Here is a 14,937-nt window from a genome sequence, read left to right on the forward strand (position 1 = left end):
ATATTAACCATACACCCAAACCCTAAACCTAACTGTAAGTGGATAAAAATTCTATTTACTGAAAGGGTGAACACGATTCATTCCACAATTACTTTTTCACACAGGACAAGAACCTTTGTCTCTGAGTCATCAGTAGCGCCACAGGAAAAGGTAAACATATTTGAATTGATGCAAAAATGTCTGGAAGGAGATGGTATTAGACAGTAAATCAGCAGAATGTAAGGCTGTGAATGAGCTATATTTCTAAACATTTTATTTTTAAGAAAAGCCCATTAAACCTACTTTTCAGCTCTTAAACTCAGTCTTTGCTTTTTAGGCAAAAGAACTGACAAAATGTGAGCATAATGTTTTACTTGTTCCTGCAGCAACCAGGATCCATTTTGCAAACAGTATTGATCCTGGAAAGGTTCTGTTGCACCACGTGCCTATCCAGTATCTATAAATTAGCATTAAAGAGCAGAAAGCTGTGTGGATGCATCAGCTGCAGTGGGGGCAAGTGCACAGAGCACTAATGTGTTCTCGAGCATGGGATTTACATTACATGGTGTGAAGATTTTGCATTGTTGGGAAACAGAACTAAGAGTGAGAAATTAACATGGGCTCGAGGCAAAAATGCCACCAAAAGTGACAACAATTCATCCAAAAAAATAATAAAATAATAATAAAACGTAGCATCAGAAATATTTTTTAATATGATATTTTAGCCCTAGGTATACATACTTTTGCATGAAATATGAATTTTTGTTAATAAATTGAGTACATTGAAGTATTTGACATAAGGATTATACACAAACATAGTTAACTTCGGACACTGACAGAACTTAAAATGGAGTGAGTGAAAAGTTTCTGGTGAAACTTTTCTATCTATCTATCTGTCTATCTATCTATCTATCTATCTATCTATCTATCTAGCTATCTATTTTTAATGCAAATGTTATACAATAATAAACATATATACAGTGGCAAGAAAAAGTATGTGAAACCTTTGAAATTAGCTGGTTTTCTACAATAATTGCTCATAAAATGTGATCTCATCTTCATTAAAGTCACAAGAATAGACAAAGCACAATGTGCTTAAGCTAACAACACACAAACAATTATAATATTTCATGTCTTTATTGAACACATCCCATTAAACATTAACAGTGCTGTGGAAAAATTAAGTGAGTCCCTAGGCTAAAGAAAGAAAGAAAGAAAGAAAGAAAGAAAAAAGCTAATCAGAGTCAGGAGTTGGTAAACCTGGCATCCAATTAATGAAACGAGATTGGAGGTGGGGGTTAGAGCTATTTTGACTAACTGTATAAAAAGCATTTAAACATTTTGAGTTTGCTATTCACAAGAAGCATCTGCTGACGTGGACCATGCCTCTCAAAAAAGAGATTTCAGAAGACCTACAATCAAGAATTGTTGCTTTACATGAAGCTGGAAAGTGCTAAAAAGTTCTCTTGAAGAGCTTAAATATTCATCTGTCCACAATTAGACAAATTGGGAGATGATTTAGTACTTGGCTACTCTCCCTAGAAGTGGCCATTAACTGGTTAACATCTCTGTCCATGAGTCTACTATACATGAAACAGCCATGGTGTCCATGGCAGGACACCATTAAGGAAGCTTCTGCATTCCAACAAAAACATTGCTGCACACTTGAAGTTTGCCAAAGGCAAGACACTCCACAACGCTACGGGGAAAATGTTTTGTGGACTGAAGAAACTAAGGTTGAATTTTTTGGGAAGAACACGCGGCACTACGTATGGTGTAAAAAGGGCCCCACATACCAACATCATCCCAACGGTGAAGTACGGTGGAGGGAGTATCATGAATTGTGACTGCTTTTGTGCTTTGGGGCCTGGAACGATAGTCACCATCGAGGGAAAAATGAATTCCCAAGTTTATCAAAATATCCCTCAGGATAATGTCAGGGTTGCTGTGCGCCAGATGAAACTCTGTAGAAGTTGAGTGATGCATACTAAGAATATGGCTGAGCTGAAACAGTTCTGTAAGGAAGAATGGTCCAAATAAATATTGTGCAGGTCTAATCCGCAGCTGCCAGAAATGCTTGGTTGAGGTTATTGCAGCCAAAGGAAGATCGGCCAGTTATTAAATCCTATGTTTCACATACTTTTTCCACAGCACTGTGAAGGTTTAATGGGATGTGTTCAATAAAGACACAAAATATTATAATTGTTTGTGTGTTGTTAGATGAAGCACATTGTGCTTTGTCTATACTTGTGACTTTGAAGATGAGATAAAAAAAAATTCTTGCCATTGTATATGCTTGTAAATGAAGTCGTAGGCTACAGCTACAACTGGGACCTCAATGAAAAAGACATAATATCTAAATTATGGATAGCATGACATGTATGTAAACAGAGGATTAAGGGATCTACATCTATTAGACTCTACTTAGTCCCTATAATGTAAAACTGAACACAACATGTGAATTGGGTGCTAATGAGTCTGAGCGTGCTATTAAGTGTGTGTGTGTGTGTGTGTGTGTGTGCGTGTGTGTACTGTATGCGTGTGATGTCTGTTGAAGCGAGACCATATGGAAGACGCCACATGGTGTGCCTGTTCATCTTCTTTCGAGAAGAAGATCAAAGCAAGAAGCAACAACATCAAGCAGTCACTCACAGTAATTACACAAGCCCTTCCATTTATTTTCAAATTAGTGGAATATTATTTTCACATGGTGAACTGAAAGCTCTGGAATGATTTGAGATGAAGATTAAAAACTGCAAGTAAACTGGCACAACTTCCTAACGACACCAAATAGTTCACTGGTTTTCCTATTTGATTAATAGAACAGAACAATAGATTGTATTTGGTCTATAGACACAAAGCGTCACAGCTGACAAAAACAAAGATATGTCTCTTCTATACAGACCAAACAAAGCTGCCACCGATGTTGGGTTTCCTTAAAATAATATTTTGGATTATTTTCAGCATAAGGTTGCTTTGTGTCACCTAGTGACCAGTTAAAAATGTCAGTGCGGTTACTTTCACTTGTTATCCACATGACGGCACCAGAAAGGAACATATTGTACAGTAGAGGGGATATGACGTAATTTTCCGTAAAACTATTTACATGTTCTGAAAACTCAATAAATTACAGCGGGAATGTATAACCAAAAGTTTGTCACCTAGAAAAGTAGTCTCACGATTTAGAAAACTTTATAGCACAAGTACAACTAGATTGGTAAAGTTTGTCAAACTTTGATATTGGCATGATAAAAACTTGCCTTAAAGTTTAAAATAGTGTTAAAGGTTTTACAGACCAGAAATACAGACAGAAAAAACATCAGACAGACAGACCATCAGATAGATAGTCAGATAAACCATATCATAGATAGAGAGATGGATAGATAAGTCAGTGGGTTTTTTCCATTTTTGATTGTCTTTTGTGTGAAAACCGTAAGTCCTTTCAATTAGAAAAGTTAGAGCACACTATTCCAGAACAGTCTGAAGGTCTGTGCTGAGCTTGGGAGATGTAGCTTGAAAGCTCTAGGAAGAGTTATTGTTAGAAATTTTGGTCTCTGTTTAGGGATTTTGAGTGTGTGATTCTTGTCCATGCAAAAGTTGCTATACCACAATGCTCGGGTTCAGAGTGGTCTTTAGTGCATTGCTTCGCGGTTGCAAGGGTGCCATGGATGGATTAAAGGTAGTTGTTTACTGTTAAATTATGAGCCCTTTTACACATATCAAAGGCAAATAGCAGTAAAACATAAAATGTGATTACTTCAATTATCGTTGTCAGCAGTTACATCTATAACTATTAAATTTTAACCCTCTCCATTATCCAAATGGCTTCCTCTGAAACAAAAGTGACAATAGGGTGTGTTAATGCCATCATGTGTCACAAGACACAAGAACACACATACACATCTATCTGCATGTGCTGTACCTCCCCTTTCAATGGAAACCTGAGGAAAAGTCATGTATTGTGTCAGTTTCTCACAGAAAGCATTGCAAATGATGTTTTGTTGTAACCAAGCTGAAATATTGGCACTACAGTATGATGACTGAACATAATAATAGTGTTAGCTGTTGCTTGTGCCATATTATGACCATTAAGAAAAATTACTCAAAGCATCAATCACACCCGGAAATGTATTAAAAAGTCATTTTAGAGTTAAGACGTAGTCTTAACATAATGTTAACCTATTAATTTTTCACATCTATCTGCGAGTATACTTTATCACTAATTCAAAGTCACTCAACAAACTTGGAAAATTATGGCCTGATGCCTTTGCTCTTTAAGATCATAGCAATAATGTCTGTGCTATTAGAAAAGAGATATAATTTGCCAAATGTATACCATTTCCACTGCCATTTAGCCAGCGAGGAAGCTTGTTAAGCAACAAGTTACTTATAATTTCAAGTAGTTAAACCACAGTCAAGCTACTGTAGCTACCCTTTTTGAAAAGGTAGTTAGCTACACTGCTAGCTAATAACAGAAAGTAGCTAACTATGTTGAAGCTATTTTATCTGAATAAAAACAACAAACTAAATTAAAAAAAATATGAATCAAATATTATTTTGTAAAATGGTTGTAATTAATATTATTTTGTATATCACTGCAAAAATTAAGTAAAATGCCGCACAAGAATCTGCGAAGGGACTGAATGCAATTAAACAGTGAATAGATGCATTTCAATGAACTGTAAATGTACTAATTCACTAAAATAAATCGGATTTCCCAATGCCAATCACTGACAAAGACTTCAGACTGATTGCAAGATGCAGTGCTGCTAACATAACAGAACGCTGGAGTCTCGAGACACATTTTTAAAGTTCTTTTTAACTTGACATGGCATCTAAAAACATAGCGCACCAAGATGCTGAAAAAACAGCAAGACGCATCTAACGCACATAATGTACACAGGTTTGTAAAGTAACAAAATACATGTAACGGGATTACGTATTTAAAATACAAAATATAAGTAACTTTATTCCAGTTGGTAATCAGAATACAGTTACACTCAAAAAGTATTTTGATTACTACAGAGATTACGTTGCATTTTATTGTAATTTGTTCCATTTAAAATTGAGTCTATTCAGTTGGAAAACATTTATCCATATAAATTATTTGATTCAAAACGTGTTTGAACAGTGGTGAAATACTTTCATAAGATGTGTTATATTCATATGAGCAGACAGAGAAATAAGTTTAAAGTAAGTTTGGAGCAGCAGAAATAGAAATAAAGCTTGTGTAAATTGTCATGTCAACATTTAGCTTTATGCTAACCCTTACAAAAAATCTTGAGTTCTGGCAAACTAGCTGCAAACTTGCCACAATTTTGCCGCAAATTTTCCACTTATTATTTTTACATGCAAATGACCTTGTGATTCACCACAAATGTTTTGCAGAAGTTTGCAGCTCTTCACAGGTAGTGGTAAACCTGCAGCAAACAATTTGTCGCAAGTTCGCCGCAAAAATCATTTACATGTGAAAATAATGAGTGGCAAATTCTCAAAAATCTCGATTTTTGTAAGGGAAGCTAAAATGCTATTTCTAGCCATTCTACATGCGCCTGTTACCAGGCACAATCATATTTTCTTAATGAAGAAAATCCACGTTAGATCATATTTATTTATTTTTTCTTGTAAGACCTTTGATAATTTGGCAAAAATCTTATTCTTGATGCAAATTTTTGTATTGTTTTTCTGTAAAATATTTTAAAATCCTTAAAACAAGATCAATTTACTTCATCTTGTTTTAGAAGCTACACTACATAAGATATTTAGGCTTTTTTCAGGGAATGTATTTTCAATGTGTATGTTGTCTGACTGTACAGACAGAGTTTTTATAGTCAAAACAAGTGAAAAAATCTACCAGTGCTGAAGAAGTAATCTAAAGTATTTAGAATACGTTACTGACCTTGAGAAATCTAATGAAATACGTTATAAATGACATTTTACAGCATGTATTCTGTAATCTGTAGTGAAAAACATTTTAAAAGTAACCCTCCCAACCCTGAATGTACACAGAAAAACAACTTAAAAACAGCGAGGATGGATACAAAAACCATTTGGCGAAAGGCCCCTTAGATGGAAGTCTTGGCAGCATGAGCAATGCAGGTAAGTTTGGAAAAGCGCATCTTGAGATCCTCTCGTTCTGTTCCGTTTTGTTGCACTCCATCTAACATCCTGTTTGAACAGCCCCTATTGCAGCAATGCAGGCCTCAGATACATGCTGATACCAGCAGCGGCCCATGCATTTTAAGTCTAGGCCTTCAGTGCGATTCATGCCATAAAGGAAACACAGTTTCACGAATAAGACACCATATGCATATCATACATTACGTGGCAGTCAACAAATAATACCAATTGACATTTTAAAAACACATCCACGCACAAAAGCCAGAACCAAGGAGGTCTAATACCAAGAAAAAACTCTCTAATAATATTTGCGGTTTAAAATTTTGATACTTTTTGTTTCATCAGGGTACACGGCTACTTTTCAAAACTTAAACCGACACTGAATGCTCAAGCAGCCTAATTTACAATTAGAAAACTCCTGATGTTGCTATAACAATGAAAAAAGCACTAACCAGTTTGCTTGGAGTGAAAATCAGTCCTCCTTTCCTGTTTAATTAATCAGTCACACAATCATGCAGAACATCTCAGGTTTTTAAATCCATAAGGATCTCTTTCTCAATGGTGATGAGGCAGTGATGACAGCCGACTCATCAGCAAGATCTCACGCTCTTCGCTTTCAAATTATGTACATCACTTAAAGCGTGATTGTGTCACTCAAGGCCAGCTAGAAGGCCTGGATGGGGACATATCCTAAAGACCACACCCACCAAGAACAAATAAATTAATCTGATTGGCTGATGAATCTGGCAATCTGACTTTAGATGCCTATTCACTGCAGTGTTGAGGGATTCTGTGGAAATTCTGAAGGCCTGAATGGGTGGAGCTGTTTTTCGACCACTGGAAGACGAGAGTGTTTGGGGAAACTAGTTTGAAAACATTATTTTTGTAATTCCATTTGGTGATACTATTACACACTTCACCTTTAAGTTAGTAGCATCACTACTTCACTACATCACTACTACAGCAAGTCAGCTTTGTTATTGACTGTTAAATGATTACAGTTTCTCTATCTCTGATTCTCTCTCTACCAGCATTCATCATGAATCCCATGTCCCATCTCTACTACAAAAAGAGCAGCTACTCTCCGTACCGGGACAGAATCCCTCTTCAGATAGTCCGGGCGGAATTAGAGCTTTCGCCAGAGGAGCGTTCTTTCCTTTCAGCTGTGGAAAAGGGCGACTACGCGGGGGTCCAACATGCACTGCGTGAGGCTGAGGTGTATTACAATATTGATGTAAACTGTGTGGATCCATTAGGCCGCAGTGCGCTACTAATAGCGATCGAGAATGAGAACCTTGAGGTGATGGAACTTCTTTTGGATCATGGGGTGAACACTGGAGACGCTTTGCTCTACGCCATCCGCAAAGAAGTGGTGGGAGCCGTGGAGTTACTGCTGTCCCACAGGAAACCCAGTGGAGAGAAACAGGTTTGTTTGTGTTGAGCTCTTAAATGCAATTTCCCTGCTGAAAAGACCTGCTTAGAACAGTTTGAAGTTCCATGCTGGTCCAAGCTGGTTAATGATGGTTTTGTACTTTATCTAGCTGGTTTACCTGCAGAATTTGCTGGTAAAGCTAGTCGACAAGCATGGTCTTTCTGGTGAAGCTGCTTGACCAAACTTGTCTGCTAGTTAAACTAGTTATGAAGTGTGGCAGGGTACACCAGCATCCACAACACAACAGATTCAGTAATTGAGTGAGTTGTTAAACTAATACAAATTTGTGAATCTTTTTGACCGATTAATTTAAAGACTAATTCATATGGTGCCATTCAAACGAACATCGTATTGCGCTAAAAAAGTTAGATGCAGCGCAAGGAATAAAACAGAACGCAGGTGTCTTGAGACATGTTTTTAAAAGCTGACATTCTTTTTAACCTGGCACTGGGTCTAAAAAGCATGCCAATCAGGCAAGAGACGCTTGACACTGTAAAAGGCAATATGTGGTGGAACGGTCAAACAGTGTTGGGTAAGTTAATAAAAATAGTAATCCACTACAAATTACTCATTATTTCTCTAAAATTGTAATCAGATTACTTTACTAATTACTTCACTGAAAAAGTAATTGCATTACTAATTACTGTACTTTTAAGTTACTTTCTAAAACACTTTTCCTCTCAACAAATTCAAAACAATATTTCTTTCTTGTTAATTGTTACACAAGTCATACACTCAGCACTTCACATGTCTCCCTTACAATGACTTGTTACGGGGCCATAATGAATGTATTCTACATAAATAATATATTATAAATAATCATAATCCTATTATGTACTTAAAAGTAAATTAACTGAAAGTCAGTAACTGTAATCTGATTACAGGAATTGAAAATGCAATGTATACACTACTTTTTTGACCAAAAAGAAATTATACTTTTGTATTATACTTCATTATTGAATTATACCCAACACTGTGTCAAAAATTGTCTGTCTAGTGCTTTTTTACGTAGAAAAACACTTTTATTGAGGTTTTATTGAGTTTAGTTGATTTAAAACTTGAATGAGCGTTAACCTTAAAAACCTCATCTTATTGGGAGAAAATATGAAATTTTGCAAAACTGTCGCTACAGTCACATCATTTTCTTGAGATCAGGCTAGTAGATTTAGTAGCAGTGCATGAACGGTGTTGTACATTACAATACAGTATTTGCATATGTATTTCGTCTGTGTTTATGTATTTGTGAAATGACTAATTACTTGTGTTTGCGTATATTGAGTGAGTGACCATGTTATTTCTTAACAGTGTGACATGCATGTGAGAACTGTTCATTGTGGTTATCCACTGTGTGCAAGTGTTTAGATGAGTGGGTGTTCCAAAATTAATAGAAAAGATGAGATGGCAGAGATTTGATTCAGATTTGATTTTCACCTCATGTAGCATAGCAAACCTTTATTGGATTGCATTTTGTTATCCTCTAATCTTTCCACTCATTCAAGGGTAGATTAACTTCAACTGTTTTCATTCCTGTATTCTCACAGATCGTGTTTTGCGACAGGGACACGCTTCATTTCGCAGCCAGTGGAGGGTGAATGGGAATGAAACTTTAAAGGGATAGTTCAACTATTTTTGTTGTTCCTGAACCTGTATGACTTTTTTCTGTAGAACACAAATGGAAGAATTATAGCAGAATGTCCAAGCAACTATCTTCCATATAATGAAAGTGTATGGTGACCAGGGGCTGTCAAGCTCTAAAATGGACAAAAAACATGATAAAAGAATCATATCACAACTTCAAGTCTTCTGAGCAATGTGATAGTGTTCTGTGAGGAACAGATTGAAATGTAAGCCATTATTAACTAAAAAGCCTTGCATTCAAAATCTTGCTTGACAGCCGTGGTCACCATTCACTTTCATTGTCTGGAAAAGAGCAGTGTAAACATTATGCTAAACATCTCCTTTTGTGTTCCGCAGAATAAAGAAAGTCATATGTGTTTCAAAAGAGTAAATGATGCAGAATTTTCTTTTTTCAGTGAACTAATCCTATAAGTGAGTTTTGCTAACATAAAATTAAAAAGGGCATGTGACATACCATTCACTGTGACCCACAATTTGACTCATATAGTACAAGGCCAGAAAGAAGCCACTGCACACAAAAGCTATCACTATAAATTTATCAGTGGTTTGGGTTATGAATGCATTTTTTAAGGAGTAGAATTTCATAAAGATTCACTCTAATCTCCAGCTATATAGATGACATAAAGATGAAGCCGAGCATAGAAAGTGCAGAATCTGCAGCAACTCACTAAATTACTTTTTGAGTCATTCTATTCATATGCAACAATTCCATTGAGAAGTCTTTATGCTTCTGTAATTAAATATATCCAAGTTTTTCAAACTAACATCAATCTTTTAACTCACAACTAGCTAAAATGAGCCTGGTTAAATTCTTTAATTATTAAACTTTTGATAAACATCCTCATGTTATTTCAACCCCATATAACTTTCTTTCTTCTGTGGAATCAGAAGGAGAAAAAAGCAATGAAAGTGAAACGTACTGCATCTCCTTTTGTCTTACATAGAAGAAAGTCATTCAGGTTTGGAACAACATGAGGGTGAGTAAATGCTGACAGAATCCCTTTAAGGGTGCATTAGGGGAAATAAAGCCAATAGCAAGGTTTGTTCTTTTTGCTTTATTATTTGGTCTTATAAAGTGAACTCTAGTGGTGCAGATACATCATGTGAGATTGTTTAAGGAAGTGCCATGGGGCCTAAATTGGAATCTAGCCCATGTACCATGCGCCCGCCGTTCGCAGTGCATGGGCTATTTTGCATAGCTATCACTATAGCAACACTTGCAGCCACTTGGGAGTTCTGGGGGAGGACTGTTATACTAATGGACTGAAAATAAATCTCAAAATAAAATGCGTTTGCAAACCTAACTTACTCGCTGGGTTGTAACACTGGCATACCACAAATCATATTTCCATAATGTTTTCATGGCAGAGATGGCTGCCTTAATGATAGGATTGTGTATTTTGGTCATATACCAGCACTTAAAAATAAATAAATGGTGTCACGCATGTGAAATTTTTTCAAAAACGCATGTGAAAAGTGTGTGTTTGTGTTTGCACATTTATTGATGTGAGTGGCATCTCCACTTTAACGTCACTTGTACATCACAGCCTTTGACTCCGAAACAGAGATAAAAACAATCAGAGGGGGAATTCACTAATAGTGAATCTCGCCCTCTGATAGCTGCCAACGGAAAAAGGCGCTAAACAAAACAGTACTTAAAAACTAGATGTTTGTGTGCATTTTCTATTGATCGTGGATGCAGCAGAAATTCATCATTTTATGATCAAATGATGGAGAAATTTGTATAACCTGGCATCTGTCCAGATGTTTGACATTTTTAAGAGCTGATTCAGGTGTCTGGATTGCTATGGTGTGTTGTCTGCTCTCAGTAAGTGTGGTTTGTTCTCTATCTGTATGAGCTGTGCATTGCCTATACAGCGAGTTTCGCTTAACGCCCCCTGGAGAAAACAGGTGGTACTCCATGCTTGAATTGCCTATATGGAAGGCATTTATATTATTACGGACCGGGACATGATTAATTGTGTTTATTTTTTTAACGCATTATTTTTTATAGAATTAATCGCACTGAATTAACGCTTATTTAAATAGAAAGGGGGCATGTTTGTGCTGAAAAGAATGACTTTATTTATATAGTAAGGTCGCTATTTCACTGCATTTAGAGCCTGGTTAAACTAGATTATGGTTGATTAGGGAATACTGTGAGGACCACTTCTGTCAAATTAATACTTTACTTTAATACTTGAATGAATACTTTATTCACTTATAGACAGTTAAAGCTGGGCAAATTCTCCTTCCATCCATGCAGCCATGCATGGACAGAGCAGTGAGTGCAGGAAATAACCCCACCCTGAGCTTGACTAGCATGACCTGCCTGAACTGACGCTACGCATGATTTAGATGCAGGTTTCACTAAATTAAAGCAGATTTCCTTAATCAGTATTTTAAACTTATTTTCAAGTCAAAATATCTACCAACATTAAAGCAAGATAAATTGAGAAGCAAAATTGTGTAATAGGATTTATGATAAGATAATAATTAATAAGATAATAAGACTTGTTTTCAAAGAATATCGATTAAAGATTGATCATTTGATTATTTTTATTTTTATTACCTCATTGGCAAATAGGTTTTTTTTCTTATTCTTTTTTTTAAGTATAAACTTCACTAAAATGTGTTTGATTTATACTTAAAACAAGAAAGAAAAAAAAATATTGTCAAGTGGAGTAAGAAAAATCATTTTTTGAAAACAAGTTGTGCTTCCCAGTAAATGTATCTTGTTTTAAGGCTGTTAAGATATTTTTACTGGAAAACAATTACTGATTAAGATTAGTGATTGTTTGTAGTGTAGTACTGAAAAACTACAAACAAAAGTGACACAACTGTTTAATGAATTTGTACCAGAAATTATGCACAGGTACATGGAAAGACCTTTGGATGTGTGTGGATGTGATGGATGGGTAGAAAAGGTAGAAAATGAGGTGAAAGACAGCTCTAACCCCATTGGCAAATTGTTGTCTTTTTAAAAGACTGTTTAGATGTTTTTACTGAAAAACATTTTTAAGAAAATTATTGTTTGGAGTGTAGCACTGAAATACCATACACAGACGTTGTGTAACTGTTTAGTAAATTCACCCTGAATTACGCACAGATACATGGTAAAACCATTGGATTTGTGTGGATGTGATAGATGGGTAGAAAAGGTAGAAACTGAGGTGAAAGACAGAGAGAGTAGATGAGGTGAAAGAGAGGAAGGGTTCTGGTTGAGTTGTGGTTTATCTTTCTGACAGTGTTCATCTCCCACTTCATCACACAGCTGCAAGGGCATGTTCATAACTGCTTCTCCTCAATCTGTATCTTTCCGTTCTTCTTTACATTCCTCCTGTACATACAGTAGTATTTCTGTACATTTTTGAGATTGCTTTTGAAACTCTTGAGAAGACTCATGTACTAGGGCCTTTTTCTTATGGAAAAGTCTCAGTTTGCTCTCCATTAAATCTTATTTATGTCTAGGACAAACAATTGAGATATTCAAGATATCTAATTTGTGAATTTTTTCTCCAATACAAAGAGCTAGATGCAATCTATCTAGTCATCGGTATTCTGCAGCTTAGCAGCATAATTTGTGTTTACTTGGAGAGTGTGGGCTGATGGATTGTCATACTCTATGGACTCTCATCAGTTTGTGCAGGTTTTCACACTTTCTTTATTTGCCTTTTCTCTCTCACAGGTTCCATCATTAATGATAGACACCCAGTTTTCAGAATTCACGCCCGACATCACACCCATCATGCTCGCCGCCCACACGAACAACTATGAGATCATCAAACTCCTGGTCCAACGCAAAGTCACAATCCCTCGGCCGCATCAAATCCGCTGTGACTGTGTGGAGTGTGTGTCCAGCTCAGAGGTGGACAGCTTGCGTCACTCTCGTTCTCGCCTCAACATCTATAAAGCACTCGCCAGCCCCTCTCTCATCGCCCTCTCTAGCGAGGATCCCATCCTCACTGCCTTCAGACTGGGCTGGGAGCTCAAGGAGCTCAGTAAGGTGGAGAACGAGTTTCGGCAAGAATACGAGGAGCTTTCTCAACAGTGCAAGCTCTTTGCTAAAGACCTGCTGGACCAGGCACGTAGCTCCCGCGAGCTGGAGACCATCCTCAATCACCGTGATGACCAAAGCGAGGAGCTGGACCCACGAGAGTGCAGAGACCTGGCCAAACTCAAACTGGCCATTAAATACCACCAGAAAGAGGTAAGGAGTTAGGTAGCTCCTAGGGTAAACCTATTGAATTGTCATTGCTACCAATAGAAGATTAATTAGTTCTGCACTTCCAAAGAAGTCAGTAAACACATGGCCCGTACAGTGCTATTGAACTTTGAAGCCATGCTTTAATGGGAGTCTATGGCAGATACCTGTACCTTTGGATTTCAATGGAGCAAAGATCAATGTAGATTGGACAAGAGGCTCCAAACACGGGAGTCTATGGGAGTTTTATGAGTACTGTTTGAATTGGAAAAAGCATGGGATTGTTTATTAGACATTGGCGTTTCAATTAAAGTATATTTGTCCCACCTTAAACCCATGATGAATGGTCAAGCTCTCAAATGGGTGAAACTTTGCAGCAGACGGCCAATAATTGAAACAGTGATATGTGTAACTGACAATGTTTGAGAAGTTTTCAAATGCAGAGAGTGTGTGGTGGGTCAGAAAATCAGATAAAGACAGTTAGATGTTATCTGTTGTAACACATTTATTTTAGTGTTCATAATTCTATTATTTATTTATTTATTTATTTATTTATTTATTTATTTTTTGCCAAATTGGCATTTGAAATTATTGCAAAAAACATTTCTTGGCCAATTTTTTTTGTTAGGTAATTTCACTGTTTGAGATGTAATTTGAAAAGCAGCTTTTAGGAGCAACATTGCAGATTCCAAAAGAAAAAAACCCCAAAACAATTACACAGTATTGAAAAGCACCACCTGCCACTGGCCTAATTTTTTATTTTGTGAATATGCTGTAAATATGCTTTTGGGGGAAAACTGCATTAAGTATTATTAAATTAGCTTCGGCTTTCATTGGGGAACTGAATTACTTTTGCAAGTTTTGTAAAATTCAATGGTGCTTCTACGAACCCTGAGAATATTCTTTACTTAAATTTTTTTTGGTTTTTTTAACCTAATAGACAGTGTCTTTCCCTCGGTCTATCTCTTGAGCAACCTCAGCTCTCTGATCCAAAGTGATGTGTGAAGGGATACTATGTGTGTTTATGGCCAGAGGCTTGACGAGATTAGAAAGACAGGAGATGAGAGAGAATGAGAGAAGAGCAGAGGCCAGATGAAGACAGGGAGTGATGTGCTACATAGCATCCAAAGAGAGAACGTTTTGGTAGCTGTATACATGTAGCAAATGCTCTCAAAGAAGTTGTGCTGTTTTTGAGAGAACCCCAACTTCTTCTTTTTTTTTTTTTTTTTTTTTTGTCAACATTGTGAGCTATATTGCTGCTGTTGGCTTCTTAGAAAACGCTGAACCTTCTCAGAAATTGTTTCTTTTATGCATCACTAAAACATCTCTTGGTGACATTTTTAACTTCATTTCGGAGGATTCCATAAAAAGCCTTGGTTTTACACAAAATACGTACATAGCCTGAACAACAGGGCTGTTACTAGGTATAAGTGGCCACTTAGGTCCTCCAAACCACCAGGGGGGTCCCGGTTGGCGATCTAGGGGTCTCAAATTCTTTGTTCAAATTTAAAGGAATATTCTGGTTTAATATCAAGTTGAAATGTCGATAACCACAGAAAATATA

The 14,937-nt window shown here is 36.6% G+C and overlaps 1 protein-coding gene across 2 annotated transcripts in view; it reads left to right on the plus strand.

The window, feature by feature from the left end:
* The window catches only part of trpc5a (transient receptor potential cation channel, subfamily C, member 5a), a 97,336-nt gene that overhangs the window by 16,541 nt on the left and 65,858 nt on the right, over positions 1-14,937 (plus strand). The window contains exons 1-3 of one of the 2 annotated variants that reach the window (XM_051701986.1): positions 5,992-6,078; positions 7,131-7,525; positions 12,858-13,379. In XM_051701986.1, coding sequence (XP_051557946.1) covers positions 6,066-6,078; positions 7,131-7,525; positions 12,858-13,379 — 930 coding nt within the window. In that variant the 5' untranslated portion in view covers positions 5,992-6,065. Of the gene's footprint in view, positions 1-5,991; positions 6,079-7,130; positions 7,526-12,857; positions 13,380-14,937 lie in introns of those variants that run through there. The other variant, XM_051701987.1, reaches the window with a different exon arrangement.

Source organism: Myxocyprinus asiaticus, chromosome 7 (assembly GCF_019703515.2).
Source record: "Myxocyprinus asiaticus isolate MX2 ecotype Aquarium Trade chromosome 7, UBuf_Myxa_2, whole genome shotgun sequence".
Classification (NCBI taxonomy): Eukaryota; Metazoa; Chordata; class Actinopteri; order Cypriniformes; family Catostomidae; genus Myxocyprinus; species Myxocyprinus asiaticus.